The sequence below is a fragment of the Fusarium solani genome (assembly GCF_023522795.1).
Source record: "Fusarium solani strain SB1 chromosome Unknown bctg00000011, whole genome shotgun sequence".
Taxonomy (NCBI): Eukaryota; Fungi; Ascomycota; class Sordariomycetes; order Hypocreales; family Nectriaceae; genus Fusarium; species Fusarium solani.
In genome coordinates this window covers 1,363,018-1,380,689 of record NW_027072149.1, presented here as the reverse complement: position 1 = coordinate 1,380,689, position 17,672 = coordinate 1,363,018, and the positions used below count along the sequence as shown (strand labels likewise).

General features: G+C 51.3%; 4 protein-coding genes across 4 annotated transcripts; 2 read left to right on the top strand and 2 right to left on the bottom strand.

Moving 5' to 3' along the window:
* Nucleotides 1-3,134: 3,134 nt before the first annotated feature.
* On the top strand, nucleotides 3,135-3,997 carry MRS44_015518 (uncharacterized protein; the record flags this gene model as incomplete). The annotated part of the gene is made up of 3 exons (XM_046270875.2): nucleotides 3,135-3,768; nucleotides 3,822-3,921; nucleotides 3,976-3,997. The coding sequence occupies 3 exons, from the start codon at nucleotides 3,135-3,137 to the stop codon at nucleotides 3,995-3,997; spliced, it is 756 nt and encodes a 251-aa protein (XP_046130344.1).
* Nucleotides 3,998-7,699: 3,702 nt separating this feature from the next.
* Nucleotides 7,700-9,178, bottom strand: MRS44_015517 (uncharacterized protein; the record flags this gene model as incomplete). Its single annotated transcript, XM_065619248.1, has 6 exons — nucleotides 7,700-8,152; nucleotides 8,205-8,413; nucleotides 8,467-8,608; nucleotides 8,659-8,758; nucleotides 8,812-8,916; nucleotides 8,955-9,178. 6 exons carry the CDS (start codon nucleotides 9,176-9,178, stop codon nucleotides 7,700-7,702), a joined length of 1,233 nt encoding a protein of 410 aa, XP_065475320.1.
* A 1,214-nt stretch (nucleotides 9,179-10,392) lies between these two features.
* Nucleotides 10,393-12,045, top strand: MRS44_015516 (uncharacterized protein; the record flags this gene model as incomplete). Its single annotated transcript, XM_046272886.2, has 4 exons — nucleotides 10,393-10,659; nucleotides 10,707-10,923; nucleotides 10,972-11,360; nucleotides 11,410-12,045. 4 exons carry the CDS (start codon nucleotides 10,393-10,395, stop codon nucleotides 12,043-12,045), a joined length of 1,509 nt encoding a protein of 502 aa, XP_046130346.1.
* Nucleotides 12,046-13,721: 1,676 nt separating this feature from the next.
* Nucleotides 13,722-17,492, bottom strand: MRS44_015515 (uncharacterized protein; the record flags this gene model as incomplete). The annotated part of the gene is made up of 6 exons (XM_065619247.1): nucleotides 13,722-14,956; nucleotides 15,012-15,433; nucleotides 15,498-15,761; nucleotides 15,828-15,889; nucleotides 15,977-16,926; nucleotides 16,997-17,492. The coding sequence occupies 6 exons, from the start codon at nucleotides 17,490-17,492 to the stop codon at nucleotides 13,722-13,724; spliced, it is 3,429 nt and encodes a 1,142-aa protein (XP_065475319.1).
* Between the last annotated feature and the right edge of the window lie 180 nt (nucleotides 17,493-17,672).

Genomic DNA, 17,672 nt, shown 5'->3' with positions numbered 1-17,672 from the left:
AGTGCAAAGCAGTCACCGGTAGCAGAGATTTTGCTTGAAAGAGCAGCAATAATTTGAGCTGTACTTCGTGCCCATACTCCGCAGTGCTTGTGGGTAGCACCAGCCAGTCCTAAGGGTGTCAATCTGTGTTTCATGGCTGTTATTGATCTTCCTGTCTGCGACCCAAGCCAGACGACGAAGACGACCAGATCAGAAGGCCCTCTTTGCTGAACAGACACTGATGTCGGTCTCTTAGCCAGCGACTAGGACATGAATGCCAGGTGACAGGCCTTTCAGTTCAGCTGTGGCATGCTTGCCAAGAGAGACGGTTTCAAGTGATTTGCCATGTGAGGATATTCTTGACCGGTGGCCCTCATCAAGCCTCTATCCTAGGCCGCTAGAAGACACCCCCATTCTTTCGGAATTACTCGTTTCTCAAGGACAAAGAGCAAACCATGGTGGCCTTAAGGCTCATGAAGCCAAGAACTGCTAGCGATCGAGTGGTCAGTGATCCCCTCTCCCCAGATTGTCTTGTTTGGAATTGGCAACATGACTGGAGGAGGGAGCCCATCTGGTTTAACCCAGACAGACAAAGACTCGTATTGGCGGCTAGTGCCAATCATGTGAAGAAAGGGGGCTTGCAATTGAAATGAATATTGAAGTCAAGCCTGAGCTAGCTGCCTAGTGTGAGCCGTAGGGGTCACCTGTCAGCATCATCGTAGTCTGGACCACGATAGTGTCGGCAATTGATGAAGGTCGTAATTGTTTCACCGTATTTGCCAAGGGCCCTTGCGGACGAGCAAATTGCTGGAGAGAAACGTCTTCTTGGCAATGTTGGGTGTTGCGCGGCCTTCTGGTGGCTATGTTTGGCATGCTTGGCGTTTCCCTGAAATTGTGCAGCAGGTTCTGACATGTAATACAATCCTTCATCGTACCGGCTTTGACATTAATGAATTCATCTCATCCCAAGTAGGCAGGTAGGGTTCCGGCATTACGAGACAGACCCATCATGACAAGTAGGGCGTTCATGCAGTCTGACCCGTTCAGTCTGACCCGTTGCACGTTTCCGCGCCGGGTTGTATCAAGTAACGCACGCGTGGAGAATGTCCGACGCTTCCGCGGAGAGAACTTGTCGTATTGTCATACGAATATTGGGCTACGGCTTCCGAAGTGCCCGTGTACGCAAGAGGCTTACTGCTGTGTTACAGTTTGAAAGGCTTCGGAGATTGCTAAGCATAGGTAATCACGGCAGCTGAGGCAGAACATGGAAACCATCCTTCAGCCAGCCAAAATGGGGAAATGCAAGGCGGTGTTGGGTAAAACAAGGTTGCTCCACGTCAGGAGTAAGCCAGGAACCTGGCTTCAACACGTGAGGCAGCAAGGGCCCCGGACAGTGGAATTCAACGAAACCAGGGCCTGATGTGCCAATGGAGACCGTTGAGAAGGTGGTAGAATCGATCAGTGTGGGCATCAAAGAAAGATTCAGTACGCCGATCCTGAGACCTCACTTTGATCGCCACTAGCCCGCCTCGGCACTGGAGACGGGATCGGCGGTTCAGCTCAGCCAGCCAGCCTGCGTTTTACAGAGGCGCTGCAGGTCCCGTAAGTTACAGCAGGTTTTGGAACAAAACAAAAGGAAAAAACAAGCGCTGTGGCGTCTAGCTCGCGCGCCTTTGTTTACAGAACGCCAAAGACAAAAAGGGGGCCGCGTGTTTGGCGACCTGCGAAACCAGTGGCTTGTTTCAATCAAACGCTACCCGTTCGGCGGTTCTTATTTTTCTTTGAGTTGGTCTTGTTTCCCCTTATTCATTGTGCACGACTTTTTTTCCACGGCATTCTGGATGCATGTGGATGGCCTGTTAGGCCTCCATCTCCAGCGCCGCCGAGCCCAGAAACCAGACGACTGACCCTCTGTCAGCCAATCGTTTCGGCACCTCGGATCCCTTGCAGTAGTCTGTAACAAGCCCGAGTCAAGAAACCAGCAGACTTTCTTCCAAGGCTGAGAGCGGCCGATCCGATCGGAGGGCCCCTTTGCAGGGAGATCAACAGAGACAGCGAAGCAGTGCAGTGCATCGAGAAGCAAAAAGACCACAGGTACAGGCGTCAGCTGCCAGGGTCAGAGGAGGGGGAACGAGGGCAATTTAACAAGGTCAAGGCTTTGCGCCTCTTCCCCCATGTCTTGGGCAATAATACGAACCGCAAGCGATATTGGAAGCGCCTCAACGCCTGCTAGACCGGGATCGAAACAAATAAGCTACGCTCTACTGTCTGTGAGAGATGATGGGGCCTCTTCGTCCCGAACACATCACCAGTCCGAACCCTCGCATGGTGGCGTTAAATGCCGCGCTCCGAGTGGAAATGTCTCCCCCGGCATGTCATCTCGTCTCTAGTCTGCTTTGGCGAGGTGCAAGAGATGAAACCACTGGCCAGATCTGGTCCCCGGCCAATATTAAAGGACTGGTATACCGAGTTTCAGTGTGGCAGCCCCCACACGCCAACTCGTAAAGGGGAGTTCCGGAGTCTCGGGTTGATCATGAAGGACCCAGTTATCCAGGGACACAACTCCAGACGAAAAGCTTTGGCTTTCAGGGGTTCTTGCATTCTCACGCCAACAATCAACCTTACCATGCACTTGGTTTGAGGCCATCGTAGACAACAGAACAGTCTCTTTGTTGTTGACCCACACGCAGCACCAGCAGCCCCTGGCTCTTTCATCCCCGCAACCTCTCGATTATCCACAAGTGTGCATCGGGGCTTCAACGGCTTGAAACGTGCAGACTCCGCTTTGTCAATAAACTTGAAGGACGTGGCTTACGTAGCCAGGGACTGGTCATGGCCATGGCACCACGGTCCAAGTGCCCCAGGGGAATTGCCCTACCTACCACTTGCCGAGTGGCGTCAACCTAGGCGGCAAGGGACAGTTGAGGCGGTGACTTTTGAGCTCTTCTCACCCATGGCGAGCCAAGTATAATATAGTCGATCGATCCCATCCCTTCCTTTGGATCTTTCCTCTCCAGACTCATCCAGTCTTGTCACTCCTTTACAGCCCGTTCGACTTCGCTCACTCGTCCCCGGCAGGATCTATTCATTCATTCATTCTTTTTTCACGATTTTACAGTCCCGGTGACCAAAAACAACAAACCCAAATCTTCAAGATGTACTTCTCCAAGCTCGCCATTTCCATGCTGGCTGCCACTGGCGCCGTCGCCCACCCCCACGCCCGCCGTGCCGCCCAGAACGACGTCGTCGTCGTCGAGTACGTTACCAAGGTCGTCACCGAGTACGGAAGCAGCCAGCCCACCTACGTTCCTCAGCGCCAGGGCAAGCAGCACAGCTGGTGGCAGTGGAAGCCTTCTCAGCCCGAGCAGGCTGAGCAGCCCGCCCAGACCACCGTCGTCGTTGAGGCCCCCAAGGCCACCTCCGCCCCTGCCGCCTCCGCCCCTGCCGCCAGCTCCGGCTCCGGCTCCTCCGGTTCTTCCTCCGGCAGCCTGAACGCCGACGAGAAGGGTGCCCTCGACGCCCACAACGCTGCCCGTGCCGCCGTTGGCACCGCCGACCTTGTCTGGGACGACGAGCTTGCCGCCGGCGCTCTCGAGTACGCCAAGCAGCTTGTTGGCATTGGCAGCCTCGTCCACTCTGGTGCCGACGGCGTCGGCGAGAACCTCTACCAGGGTGGTGAGGGCGAGGAGACCCCTCTCACCAACGCTGTCAACATGTTCAACGACGAGAAGAAGGACTACAGCGGCCAGGCCATCTCCAGCACCAACTACATGAACTTCGGCCACTACAGTGAGTACCTGTATTACATTCATCAAATATCATTGTCGCTAACTCCCTCCCAGCCCAGGTTGTCTGGAAGTCCACCACCAAGGTCGGTATGGCCAAGGCCGAGGGCAACGGCAAGTGCTTCGTCGTCGCCCGCTACCAGGAGCCCGGCAACATGTAAGATAACCCACACTCGCTTGAGACATCGCACGTGCTAACATCTCACCTCAGGATCGGCGAGACTGCCTACTAAATCGTCGACTCGCGCGACATGGTTGGGGGTATCTCTGGGTAGCTGGTTTAACCGGACATGGCTTCTGATCTGCATCTTTTGACTTTTGCCCTGCAACACTTTTGAGGGCGATGCTCACCAGGGCTTGCAAACTGTAAAAGCATTGTTCTTATTCATTGTGAATAACACTTTAGTTTTGAGCCGCACATACTGAACAGCGTGTGATGATTGACGTTACCTTGGTTTGCGCCACGTACCTGTGCATGTTACCCTTGACGCTCCGATGACCGATGCTGTGGTAAGAGATCTGCCTCGGCTGTTTCATAGTAGACGGTATATGATGCGTCCCTTAATGTATGTATTAATGCTTAATGTGGGCGTTAATCCTCGCATGTCTATGCCAGACACTTCACGTCTCAATAGTGTGCTCGCTCATATAGGGTATTTCGTCAATATTAGATCTCGTATTAACCTTCTTACTATCCCGTCTCAAACCACTATCTGAGCCCTCTGTCGTTGCTTTTTAGTTGGAATTAATCCCTGGCAAGGTCAATTGATAGTTAGTTCGTCATTTTGTGCGTTGGCGTTCTCGAGCAGTTAGTTCCATGCTGAACGAAGGATTCAGGAATCCTGCATCCTTCCCGCAACGCTCTGAAGACTCAACAACCACGTACCTGGGATTTGGTGGAGTGCTTCATTTTTCCATTTTAATGTTAGAGTCTGCGCTAGTTCAGGTCCTGTTCCTGGCGATGTAACTGTTCCTGCATGCGAGCCCACAAACTCTCAACTGCCACTTCTCGAATACGAACCAAGTGGCCGACCATTCTGGAATGCTACCTGGTCAATGTCAACAGTCGCTCCTTACTAGCTTCTCGTTGAAGTCCACTTGACCGGAGAGTAGTCATTGCTTTAAAGTTAAGGCTTTCCGTTGACTGGTCATAGTTCAGGGAGACAAGTAATTCTTGCCTCCGATACCAACGCACCAAGATCTGCTATACGAAGTGTAACCTTTGACTGCAGATATAACTTTCGTTACTTTCACTACGACCTCGCTCTATTAAGGTGATGTTACTATGCAGGGGAGCCAAGTCGCGTTGGGAAACTTTGGACGACCACCGGTTTCGGTCTTCTGCAGCATTAGGTTTGATGCTATGCAAATGTTGTATTATGAAGTATGCCGTGAGCAACTATGCCTGATACTTCAAAGAGAAGACTAAATAATGCCAGTAGGTCAATAGCCATCTAAAGTTTTCCCACGATGTAACTACTCGGTTAAGGTCTCTTCACGCGATGTCAGTTCGAGGTGGATGCTATCTGTCGATTGAATATATCGCAATAATCACTTATCAGAGCCCTGCATTCATTCATGTCTCAATGGTACCGATATGTCTCAGACCTAAACATTCAAGTTCCCTTTCTGTATTGAGTGGTAACTGTTTAGGGTGTACCTGCGAGAAGAGAGATGTCTGACACACACAACAACCCCAGTGACAGTGATGCCGGACAAACTGTAATCTGAAGAGGCATTATGACTATAAGCCTTAATATTTCTAATTCAGTTGTTAGTCGCAAGGTGTCTTGTGCGTTCCATGTCTCTTGTGTATCAGAGTCATGGCTATGGGGTTGCCACGTTCCCACGTGATTCTAAGACACCATAAACATACTAGGCGGTTAGAAAAGCCTTAACTCTGAGATCTTTGTTGTAGTGTCTTGAGAAAATTAGTTGATATTTACCTACTATCTCATTGTACATGGATGAGACTGATAAGTATCGCAATCGGGAGCTGAGATATGCTCCGAGTTTATTGGGAGGTGAAGGAGTCCAGTTAGAGGAACGAGGGGATCTTGATATCTGCAGTAGGGGAGTAGTGTTGAAAACAGCTGAATGATCTCTATGTGGCCGGCATGCCGACTTATGATGCGACGAAAAGTCATTAGCGACTGTGATGGATGAATAGGAACAAGGCTCGAGTTCATATTACAAGAGCACCGTATTCCCTTCACTGAGCAGAAACATTCAGACTATTGCCCAGGCCTTATTTTGTCAGTTCAAGTTGACACGGCTATTCGCAAATGGCCACCGAGCGATGCTTTTGTTGAATTCTGGGAGTAACTGAACCGCATCTGAGGTCAGAACAAATGTGAGTACTTCCCACGGCAAAGAGCAAGATGAACGTGTCAATAACACTCGAAGAGAATTGCAACGGCCATGGGGCACTGATATTTCTAAGCAATGAGCTAGCTCGGTGTGACTCTAGCGCTCCCGGGATCGGGAACACTGAAGCCGGCATGAACTTCCCGGGGTAGGATGAGCTTTGCAAGGTAGAACCACATTATATTACACACCGAATAAGCGATAATGCTGACGTGTTGGTATATGCTCGGTTGTTAATCACTCTGCGTGCACTCCTCAGTGCATAAAGACGCCGATGGGATTAGGGATACCAGCAAAGAGCAAGGCTTTCAGCAGAGTGATAAGATCCAAACAGAACGTTTAGAACATCATACCTGATTCCAAAACGCTGTCTTTGGTTGTAGAAGGCAACAAATCTTGAGTTTGCTAGTTTCAGGGATACTATCTCTCTTGCTAGGTAGCCAAGGCAAAGCGAGTCCCCCTCTTTCTCAGTTTGCTGCCGTTAAGACATCGATCCTAAACTTCTCCTTCTTTTATGCCACAGTGATGTATACCACAATCGAGGGCCTGTCTTCTCACAATGGGCTTTGGTAATTAGTTGGCTGCTACAAGCCCACACCTCGACCAAAGTCCCAGCGAGTAGGTTTGACGTCGTTGCATTTATCTGGAGCTGACCAGGACGTTAATCGAGCAGAAGAAGAGCCAAGATATGCGCCTGGTTGAGAGGCAATGAATGTTCGTAGTTCACACCATGATTATCTGCAATGACAAGTCCGCGAGAGACCATAGTTCACACCATCATGTGGCCGACCTTTTCGATGCCCATACCCAGTTAATTACAGGATCAGCTCCAGCTGTGCATTGTGAGAATCCTCCTTCCATTTCTGTGAGAGCTTGGACTTATGCGAGATTATGGTGTGTGCTCGAGTGTTGGTTGATGCCTGTCAGTTGAAATGCAGGGATGCCTTCGGGAAGAGGAGGCTCCAGCCGGCTTTCGTAACGCAAGCCCTTGTTCAAAGCAAAAAAGAGACCGAGGTGACATGTGAGCTACTTGATTTACCCCAGCAGAGTCCACAACCTGAAGCCAGGGATGATTTGCTTTTTCATCGTGGGGGCCTGTCATGCACCATCTCGGTCCGTACTCCCGAGAGAATGCAAAAGGCAAGTAGCTCAGGTGAGAAATTTGCCATTTTCAAGTGTGCATATTTAGTCTCAATAGCTTGTTGCCAGACATGTAAGCTGACTGTGATGGTGGGCATTGGTGGCTGGTTCTGGCTGATAACGGCGTTTGGATTGAATTGTATAATATCGTGATTGCAAAACAAGGCACTACGAGACACTAAGCCGATCATGGTGACAAGATGCCAGTTTTGACCCCTGGTCTTGGTGGGCAGTGGTGATGAGTAGTGCGACAAACCCTGGCCTCGAAGCGTTTTCTGTCATCAGGAAAAACAACTTCAGTGAACATCGCTCGTATTATCGCATAGAGACAGTAGAATATGACATAAGAAAGGTCGTAACTTAGGCTGATCTAATATGATACCATCTATTTTCCCATAACCGTCCCAAATCCTCTATATCCGTATGAATCACCATCCACCTGGTGGGTCTACACCGTACTTGCTTGTCCGACCCTCCTTGTTTTCGTGTTTTATCTCGACAATATTCGACACTACAATGCCATTGAAGGGATTGTTGTTGTTGCTGCTGGAATCCGGTGATGGGAACTCCCTCAAAGTGTGTGCCTCTCCCTTTACGATGCGCTCCTCGCTATCATTGAAAGAAAGGTTGGCGGAGATGGGGTTTGCGGTCGGAGGACCACGACGGCTTTGGCTCCGGCTTCGACCGCCGCCGCCACCAATGGTACGGAACCCTGATGGCGTTTGGTACGTCTTCTGAGACGACCGTAGCACACTTCCGAAAAACGGGGTGAGCCATATCCTGAAAAGAGGGAAGAGAACAGGAAGGTTGGTCGTGATGACGGCGACAAAGGTTTCTCGTGTACCCCATGCTCCGGCAAGCTGTGCTCCATGGACAGGGTCCTGGTTTCAAGGGTCAGTGAGGTTAAATTAGAGTGACAGCACGTAGACTTACCACCAGGACGAAGACACTCTTCAGAATGGCGCAAACAAGGACAAAGATACCTGCACCTAGAATGAAGGTGGATGCAATCTTCTTTATCATCTTCAAGCTGGATCCCCACAGCATGGGAAGAGGAATGGCGATGAGGTATATATCGGTCGAGACGTTTGCGGCGAACGACACCCACACGATGGGCCTGGAGATGGCGGCTTGACAGGAAGCTGAAGTCGTTGGTTAGCTTAGGCAGCTTGATGATGGAAGGAACAAGACGTACTGCCAGGATTGGGGTTGATCTGCCAGTACTTATCGAAAGGCCGGCATCCTCCAAACACGGCGATCATTGTTGCGACAAAGGTACCGATGACGAGGGCAAATCCAATGTAAATCCGAATGACGTATCTCCGACCGAGTCCATCCTGAAGCACGTTAGTCGTCGAGTTCGAGTGGGATAATCGGGAGGTCGTACGGTAAGTCGAGTGTAGAAGAACAACATTGACAGCTTGAGGCACCAGATCAGAGCCGAGTAGATGGTCCAGCCAGCGACTTGGATCTTGGAGCCGATGACTCTAAAAAGACGATTAGTTGTTGCATCTCTACTCTTGGTCGGCAGGATACAAACCTGAATTGGTATTCGGGGTCGTTTGGTGACAGGGCTGCACGCTCAGCGTCGGTCATGCCATTGTTGGCCAAGCCATGTGCAAGGCTTCCGATGCAGTAGGCCAGACTCGTTTGGACAGTATAGAAGCACTAACAAAAGTCAACAGCTGTGGATGGGAGTTAAACACAGGGAGGCAAACAATAGCAAGGATCATGAGGTAGTCCTCAGTCTGGAGACCTCTGAAGCCAGCAACCCTCATGCGAGCATAAAATCGGAGAAACGTCGAGAGAACACCAATGGCGTAAAGAGTCCAAGACTCAATGGCCGAAGCTCGAAAGGCTGCTGCAGCCGCAGCCGCAGCTTGAGCCGCCTCGGCAGCGTTAGACATGACAACAAGGGAAAGGCAAAGAACGAATAAAAACAACAAATCACGAGCGTCTCCAAGAAACGAGAGAAGTTAAAGAGGAACGGCCCGACGCCTTGGCTCCGGAATGGGGCCCCCATATGTATTTGCTTGGCCAGTCTGCAGAGTCTTCCAAGGCTCTCGATCCTCCACGACTCGAAACCAAGGAAACGGACTCGTTGACGCGATAAGTCTCTAACGTCCAGCCTGCTGCGCCCCTGGCCCTAACGGAACAAGGGAAGAGTGAATTGTAAAAAATAAATAAATAAACCGAGTAAGCCAAGGCTAGAGAGTTCTTGGTTTCAGCAGCTTCCCGAAGGAGAACTTGCTCAAGCTGAGAGGGCACCGAATCACAATAGCTGGTCGCTGAAAATGGCGCGCCAAGGTGCTGCGGAAGTTCGACAAGGTAATGCAGCTAGAGACGCCACTTGCGCAGTGTAACTGTACCATTCAGGAGGGGGAGACGTCTTGGTGCAAGCCACAATCGTTCGATTCAAGGGGCTCTTTACATCTTTACAGGGTCCCCGGGGGAACGGTTCCTGGCGCTGAGATGTTCGAGATCCCGTTCTGTGAGATCTCGTCTATCTCTACGGGCGCCAGCTGTCATACGACTTTGCTCGATTTGAAGCGGAGCGATTGCTACCTCACTTGTCGATCCGGCTGGTCCGGGTTGGACTTGGACTACAGTTGACGGACCCGTTGATGATCCTCCTTAGCCGTCAGGCCGTGGAGGACCACCCGGTATATCCCTGTTCCTGACTCAATCGGAAGGATTTCCGCTGGACGACAATAGGCTTCATTTGCCGGTCCACCCGGGTAGTCCGCCCTAGCATGCCTGAACCATTTCGAACCGTTGCGGGCTAAGGCAGCTAAATCTGCATCTAGACCGCACAGACGCGCAGGGTTCAAGGTGGCTTTGAGCTTTTTTTGCTCTCACCGGAAAGAAGCATGGGGAAATTGACTACGCTAGAACCAGGGGAGAATTTGGGCTTCTTTTAATGTGATCATGGATATCCTTGATGCAGCGAGTCGTGAGGCGACGGTGCCAAACCCCGCATGCAGGTTAAATACTCGTTCAGCCCAGACTAGACTCTTGTTCCTGCAGCTGAAGTTTTTTTCTCCTCCAAAACGGCCGCAGACACTCCCACACTTCATCCCCTTGAAATTGATCCGCTCCCTGTGGCGTCTCTGGTCTTGCAATGCGTTGGTTTCAGCTCGAGCTCCTGACGGCTCTCGCCGCCTGGGCGACCACCTCTGTCTGTGCCACGACTCCTGTCAGCGGGAGCTTGGGGGGCAAGTGCCCTGGTGACATTGGAAAGCTTGGGGAGAAGCTGTCCAAGTCTGCCAAGATTTACTTCCCTGGTTCTGATGACTTTGTCAAGGCCACCACTCGATGGTCGGTTCTGGGTGCCCCCACGATCAATGTTGTTGTCGTTCCCGGCACTGAGAAGGATGTTTCCGAGACGGTAAGTTCTTTGCTTGGCATTGCGTGGGCCTGTAATAACTTTGCTAGGTCAAATATGCCAACAAGAAGAACCTTCCCTTCCTTGCCTACAACACTGCCCATGGAGCCATCACCACTTTGGCTCGTATGGACCATGGCATCGAGATCTACCTGAACCAGCTCAATGGTGTTACCGTCGCCAAGGACGGCAAGACCGTCAAGATCGGTGGTGGCGCCCCCTCCAAGAAGGTTACCGATACCCTCTGGGCCGCTGGCAAGCAGACTGGTGCGTCTACCTCCCTTCCATCCGACACATGGTACTGACTCTTCACAGTGACTGGCACTTGCGAGTGTGTCAGCTACATGGGCCCTGCCCTTGGTGGTGGTCACGGTTGGCTCCAGGGTCACCATGGTATCATCGCCGACCAATGGGTGTCCCTCCGCGTCGTCCTCGCCGACGGTTCCATCAAGACCATCAACCAGAACTCTGACCTCTGGTGGGCTATGAAGGGTGCTGGCCACAACTTTGGTATCGTCACCTCTGCTACTGTCAAGATCTATGACATTGAGCACAGCGACTGGGCCATCGAGACCATCGTCTACAGTGGTGACCAGGTCGCCGAGGTTTACCAGGCTGCCAACGACCATCTCCTCAGGAAGCAGCCTGAGGGTGTCATCAACTGGTCTTACTGGCTCAACAACCCTGACGCCGACCCCAACAACGTAAGTCACCTGCCTGTCTACCATCATGGCTGTCGCTAACGCTTACCAGCCCATCATCCTCTTCTGGATCATCCAGGAAGGTGTCAAGACTGTTGATGCTGCTATCTCCAAGCCTTTCCACGACATTGGTCCCCTCGCTATCACGCCCGACTCTGGTGACTACCGTGACCTCGCCAAGTGGACTGGCATCAGCCTCGACGCTGCTCCCTGCCAGAAGGATGGCCTTGTCAACCCCCGCTTCCCTCTGTACCTCCAGTCCTACGACATCAAGGCCATGGAGAAGGCCTGGAAGCACTTCGCCGCCAACGTCGGGTCTGGCTCTCCCTTTGCCAACTCTCTCTTCATGTTCGAGGGCTACTCCACCCAAGGTCTCCGCGCTGTCGACAGCAAGTCGGCCGCCTTTGCCTTCCGTGATGCCAACCTCCTCACTGCCCCTCTCATCACCTACAAGCCCGCCGGCGCTGATCTGGACAAGAAGGCTGCCAAGCTCGGTAACCAGCTCCGTTACATCCTCCACAAGGCTTCTGGTCTGCCCGAGAAGCGTGCCTATGTCAACTATGCCTACGGTGACGAGACGCCCAAGCAGTGGTATGGCAGCGAGTCGTGGCGGCAGCAGCGTCTGCAGAGCCTGAAGAAGAAGTACGACCCTAGTGGCAAGTTCAGCTTCTTTGGTCCTGTCGCCTAAACAAGCGGTTAGAATAGCTTGCTTTGTAAATAGAGTAGTTGGATGCCCGTAAGAAAGCGAACTATATAGACTTACCTATACTACCTTAATGCATGTAATATGACTATAATTGACTAGTATGACTCGTTTGGTGGGAGGTCTCGAACCTCACGATCTTGGAACGAAAATGGTGTCTGATGGTGTGAACCATGATTCAAGCACTTCCTCGCGGAAAAATCACGGTTATTCAACGGAAGAGTTCGACGGCATCAAGAACAGTGAGCGAGTTGCATGGGTGCTGGCGGGCTATTGAGGTAACTGGGCAACGAGTTTCTCCCAGCTATCTATTCATGGATCCATTTGATTCTGTCTTGCTGTGTGGGACATCGTTCCCGTTGCGGCCTGCTAGCGAGTACTTTTTCATGCCAGCTATATGTGGCTAATTCCCAGGTATCTTTTATCAGCGAGTAACGCCGCTGATACGCGATTGGCACTCGTAACCCCAAAACCTCAAACCGGTGAAAGGGATGTGTCTTTGCTCTCGCGTTCATTCTCTGTCGTAAGAGTACAAATCAAATGAGGCATTCCAGCTCTTTTGCAGGGCCCACGTAGTATGTCCGATGACACACTTACACGAGTTCGCTCGAGGCGACCCGCCAGTTTGTATGGATGCCTCCAAAGCCGACACGGAGATCTGGGTGACCTACCCTATGGCAAGATCAAAAATGATTTCAATTGCCCTGCTTACCGGGCTTTTACTGGATACCAGACCAGCATGAACTTTGACCAACAGTAGTCATCTATATTCATCCGATTTTCTTGCGTCAAAGAGTCCATCAACTAGGTGGTCACGCCTTTATTCTCCTCTACTCCAATGAGACAGGACTCAGCTTGCAACAAGCCATGTGATGCTTGCCATATGCCCATGCACCTTTGTTCCGTCAATAGCTAAGTAGATAAAAAGAGTAAAAGGTGGATGCCATCAATGCAGGGACCAAATGCCACCGAGCATGTGCTTCCGTTTCAGTTCCAGAACAGTCCGGATCAACAAACAGTACATTCTCGACGCCCAGTCAATGGCTGAATAATAAGGGCAAGATGAAGCCACCAATCAAGTCTAAATGACGAGGGAACTCTGATTTCCTTGCAACAATCATGCACCGAGCCCGTGCGCCCAGTGACGCGTCGCTCGGCGCCTCCAAAGTTTTGGCACTGAACTATCGACGCGGGCAAGATTAAGCTCCCGATAAGGCTGTAACCGAGGCCGAAACTCTGTCCACTGGCTTATCCCCAGCCATTTCCAGCAGTATTTCCAGGGGTAATTCCCAGAGAGATGAGCCCAAGCCCTGCTGTGACCCCGAGATATTACTCCAGCGATAGAACACCTCTGCTTCCAGGCCGTGGATGCCAGTCGGGGATGACTTTCATGCCTGTACTATGCTGATATTCACACTGATGGGATGTGGAATTGTTGGTAATGCTGATGTGATGCGCATATGAGAAGCCACAGCATGGCGTCGAGATATCTGTGAGCTTACACGAAACTTGAACGGACGAAGCTATTTTTCTCGAATTGAGCCCCTGCTCTATAAACCGAGTTGCCCTTGCTATATCCCTAAGCCAGACGGATACTTCCATTCTTTGTTCTGATCACCCCCAGCTAAACATGGTGTGGATCATTTGAGAATATCTTCTGCTCATGGTAAAACCTCATCCATCCTCTGCTCCAACTTCGATCTAGCTTCATCCCCAGCCTCCACCAGCTCGTCCCATGTCTTGCCCACATACTGGGCGATACCCAAGGCGCCCTTTGCTCTTCCTGTGCGGGTATGTGTCCACGTCATCGGGTCTGGATCCGCCCCGTTGAGAATGAGGCATTGCATGAGTAGGGCCGCTTCCTTGGTGGTCTTTTTGGCCGCTATTTGCAGCGCCGTCATGCCTGTTCCCCTGGAAGGTTGCGGGTAGTCGATGAGAGCTCCCAGGGCTAGTAGCTCCTCGGCTAGGGAGAGAGAGCAGCTTGACTTGGCGATGCCTACGAGGAGAGATCCTAGTAGAGCGGGCGTCATCCTATCTGCTAGCTTTCGTAACGTGTGCTTCACTCTGGCTTCCTTCAGAGGGTCGTTCTTGATGCCAGTAAAGAGTGTCCGGTTGAAATATATCTCAACCACGCCCTTTTCGTCATGTTTTGATATCCCGGGCACGCCTTTTAGCACATTGAGGAGGTGATCTTCCCACAGGGTGTATATCTCCTCAGATTTGGAACCAAGCGCGACCTTCATGATTTTGACACGGTCCAGCGGCTGGGCCATCGAGATGGCCCACCTGGCGAAATCAACGTCTTCGCTTTGGATGGCAGACGTGACGATGGCGTGGGGTACTCCAGTCTCTCCCGCCGGCGCAAGGAGCTGTGTTAATGCCAGGGAGCCTTCTTTGGCCGCAAGGCAGCGGGCAGAGTCGATGACTTCGGCCTTGAGCTGTTTCCCGCCCGGGGCCGAGAGCAGGCGCCTGACACCGTCGGCATCGCCTTTGGCGACAAGGAAGAAGAGGATGGGTTGGGCCTCGACCACGTCCAGGCTATCGAATTCGTTGGGGCCTGTCTGGAGTTGGTCTAGATTGGGTAGATGGAGTTTCAGCCAGTGATTGTCACGCGTCGCCTTGGACGAAAAGCCAATGGTGGAAAAGTCGCAGTTGGGAATGGTGCATTTCCACGGCCTTCCGTGAGTTTTGATGTGATCTTCTCGATCCCGGCTGGTTTGGAAGCCTCGGTAGCTGTGCTCGCAAAACGCAAACCTGCATCTGAAAAGGCGGGCGCCGTAGTGAGATTGCAGTGATGTCACACGCGTCGGGTTGAGTGCCAGAGCCTCATGCTGTTCTTGGATCCGTACTAGCATTTGTGAAGTAGTCAGGGGATCGAGGTCGACCCATGACTCGCCTAACACGCTGTTACTTTGTGCCAGTAATGGTATGCACGTAGGAGAGTATCTTACTATTGCTCCAGTTCCAGTCGAATCGCTTGTCGTCCAAATGGAACTGCAAGGCCTCGCAGACCATCGCGAAGGCTTCCGGGGACTTTTTCTGCAGATAAGAGTTGTTGAAGAGTGGTTTCGAATGCTCCGCGGCAGTCTTGAAACGATAGTTTCTTCCCCGTTGTATCAGCTGATCTAGCAACTCTCGACGCTGGCTTGAACGCCGATCTTGGCCATTTGTCTTGTAGATCAAGGTGCACCAGAAGAAGGTTGCATAATGAAAGAGTCGGTATTTCCCGGCGAGAATGTTCTCTTGGATATCCTCGTCGTCTAGGTCCACATCCATAATGCTTGAGCCAAGGTAGGCCAGGAATGTCAGAGCCAGTTCGTGGGCAGAAGAGTCTATGTCAATGTGGTTCCGAATGTCACTGCTAAATATATACCTGTTTATCGTTGAATTAGCCAAATAATCGCATGTGACCTAGTGGATGAAGGTCTAGCACATACTCATGGACGGTGAAGTGAACGAACTGTAGCTTCTCATCGACAACCTCAATGATGGGGCCACACATCTGGACGAAGCTGACATTTGTGACGAGCTGTGGTGGTTCACTGAGCTCTTCTTCTGGGTTTGGATCAATGGATAACGCCTGTTCCATCTCAAGCGCCGTTAGAGGGACTGGAGCGCTTCCAATCCAGCCCAATATCTTTCGGCACTTGGCTCGAAGCTGGGGTCTCAGTTTGTTAATGCGACGGAAAATGCGGTGGTATCTACCATTAAGGGTCAGAAACTGTTCTGGCGTCACATCGTGGACTAGCCACATCCAATTGACTCACGCGCCCTCCAAGTCATTGGGAAGTGCTTTGAGCTCGGATCGAATCTCTTCAATACTGTTCATCTGCTCCAAGTTGTCTAGAATAATCCGTGCGTACAAGAACATGCCTAGACGCAAGATATGTTAGGATATTGTTATGGTATTGGATACAAGAAGAGACTTGCCATTTGCCTTTGCCGATAGCGGTGAGATGAACTGGAGGAGCTCTTTTTTTGTAGCTGGGTTGAAATGCCGGCTGGCCATCCAGTCTTGACACCTCCGATCCACATAAATCTGAATGCTGCCAGAGTTTCTATCGTCGACTCGAATTGTGGTAGCCTTCTCCTCGAGCCTCCTTGAGATGTCGTCTTCGGATCGGCTCGAAATGAGAAGTCGAAGATCCTTGCACTCATTGGAGATTTCGGTTAATCGGTGCAGAAGGATCTGGCGTTCACACTCTTCCATTTCGTCGAGCCCGTCAATGATGATGTACGTAGTTCCCGAAGTCCCAAGAAACGTCTTCAGCAAACCCACAACATAGCCAGTGTTTCCTCCAAGCTCACGCTCTTGTGATTCAACCAAGACGGTCTGAAAGTCCTTGTCATCTTCAGCAGCCTGAAACATGAGGGATTGAAGAATCGAAAACGCCGACACGCTGTTGTGATTTGCATGGGTGGCGAACGCGAAGAGGGCTCGATGCTGTTCTTTCGTGTGCTCAATAGCTGCAGCAGTCAGATACGTCTTTCCCGCTCCAGGAATGCCCTGTAGCCAGAGCCAAACGATGGTGCTTTTCGAGGCGTCGAGCCATTCGCAGAATTTCTCATCCTGGAAAAGCCATGTCGCGCAGCCAGAAGTCCTTCTATTGCGCAGCCAGTCCAGCCGATTGTCGTACATGCTCGGAGACAGGCGAGATTTCAGACCAAGATACTTTTGGAGCTCCTGAAAGGCCTCTGTTTTTGAGAAGTGTTCTGATGAACGAAGTCGGGCCTCTCTTGCTTCTTTGATGTCCCGGACAGTCACCTCATTCCGCAGTAAATTCGAATGCTTCTGGAAGTTGCTGATTACGACGTCCAGTTTCTGCTGATGTCCAGGCCATATCACGTCAAAGAACTTCTTCCAGCCTATCATCGAAGGGTTAGTCGATTGACCCATATAGACCACCAATTGCACTCTGCCTAATGGTAAACTTACGAGTCTTGCGAAAGAAATCAAATATGATGCGATAAAAGTCCATAATGTCCAAATAGAACAGGGCTAATGCGTCCTTGACAACGTCATTGGAGTCAAACGTCTGCGCCAATACCGCAAACTGTGGCAGGGCGTGTCCGACGCTTTCCAGCGTATCGGCGATCTTGTCGAGGACGTTGCTGATTTGACTGGACCATAGCAAGATGACCTTGATGGGGCCCCAGATCAGGGCAATCACATCAGGTTTGACTTGCATGAAGACCTCGATCACCAATGCATACTCTGCTAGCCGGTCGAGCAAAGGCTTTATTTTGGCCAAGTGTCGCATCTTGCCCTGCGGCGCCATCTTTGCTTGGATGTCGGATGTTGCCTTGTAGACTTCATCAATTGTCCTTGCCGTCAAGATATTCTCGTACAGCTTTGGATCGCCACGGAGGTCCCTTTGGAACCTCAGCTGCGCCTCCTCGAATGACTGCTCTACTGGATTATCGGTTGACATTTTGGATATGAGAGGGAAAATAGCAATTGTTGTGAATGTTGTGGACGATGAGGTTCGGTCATGATACGTGGTTGGAAGATGAAACCTGGAAGAAACTGTAAGCATCCTTCACCAGCCAACACCTTGCAAGCTGCGGATGCCTGGCAAGGCCGCAACCTCCAGGCAAGATCAGAATGCCCG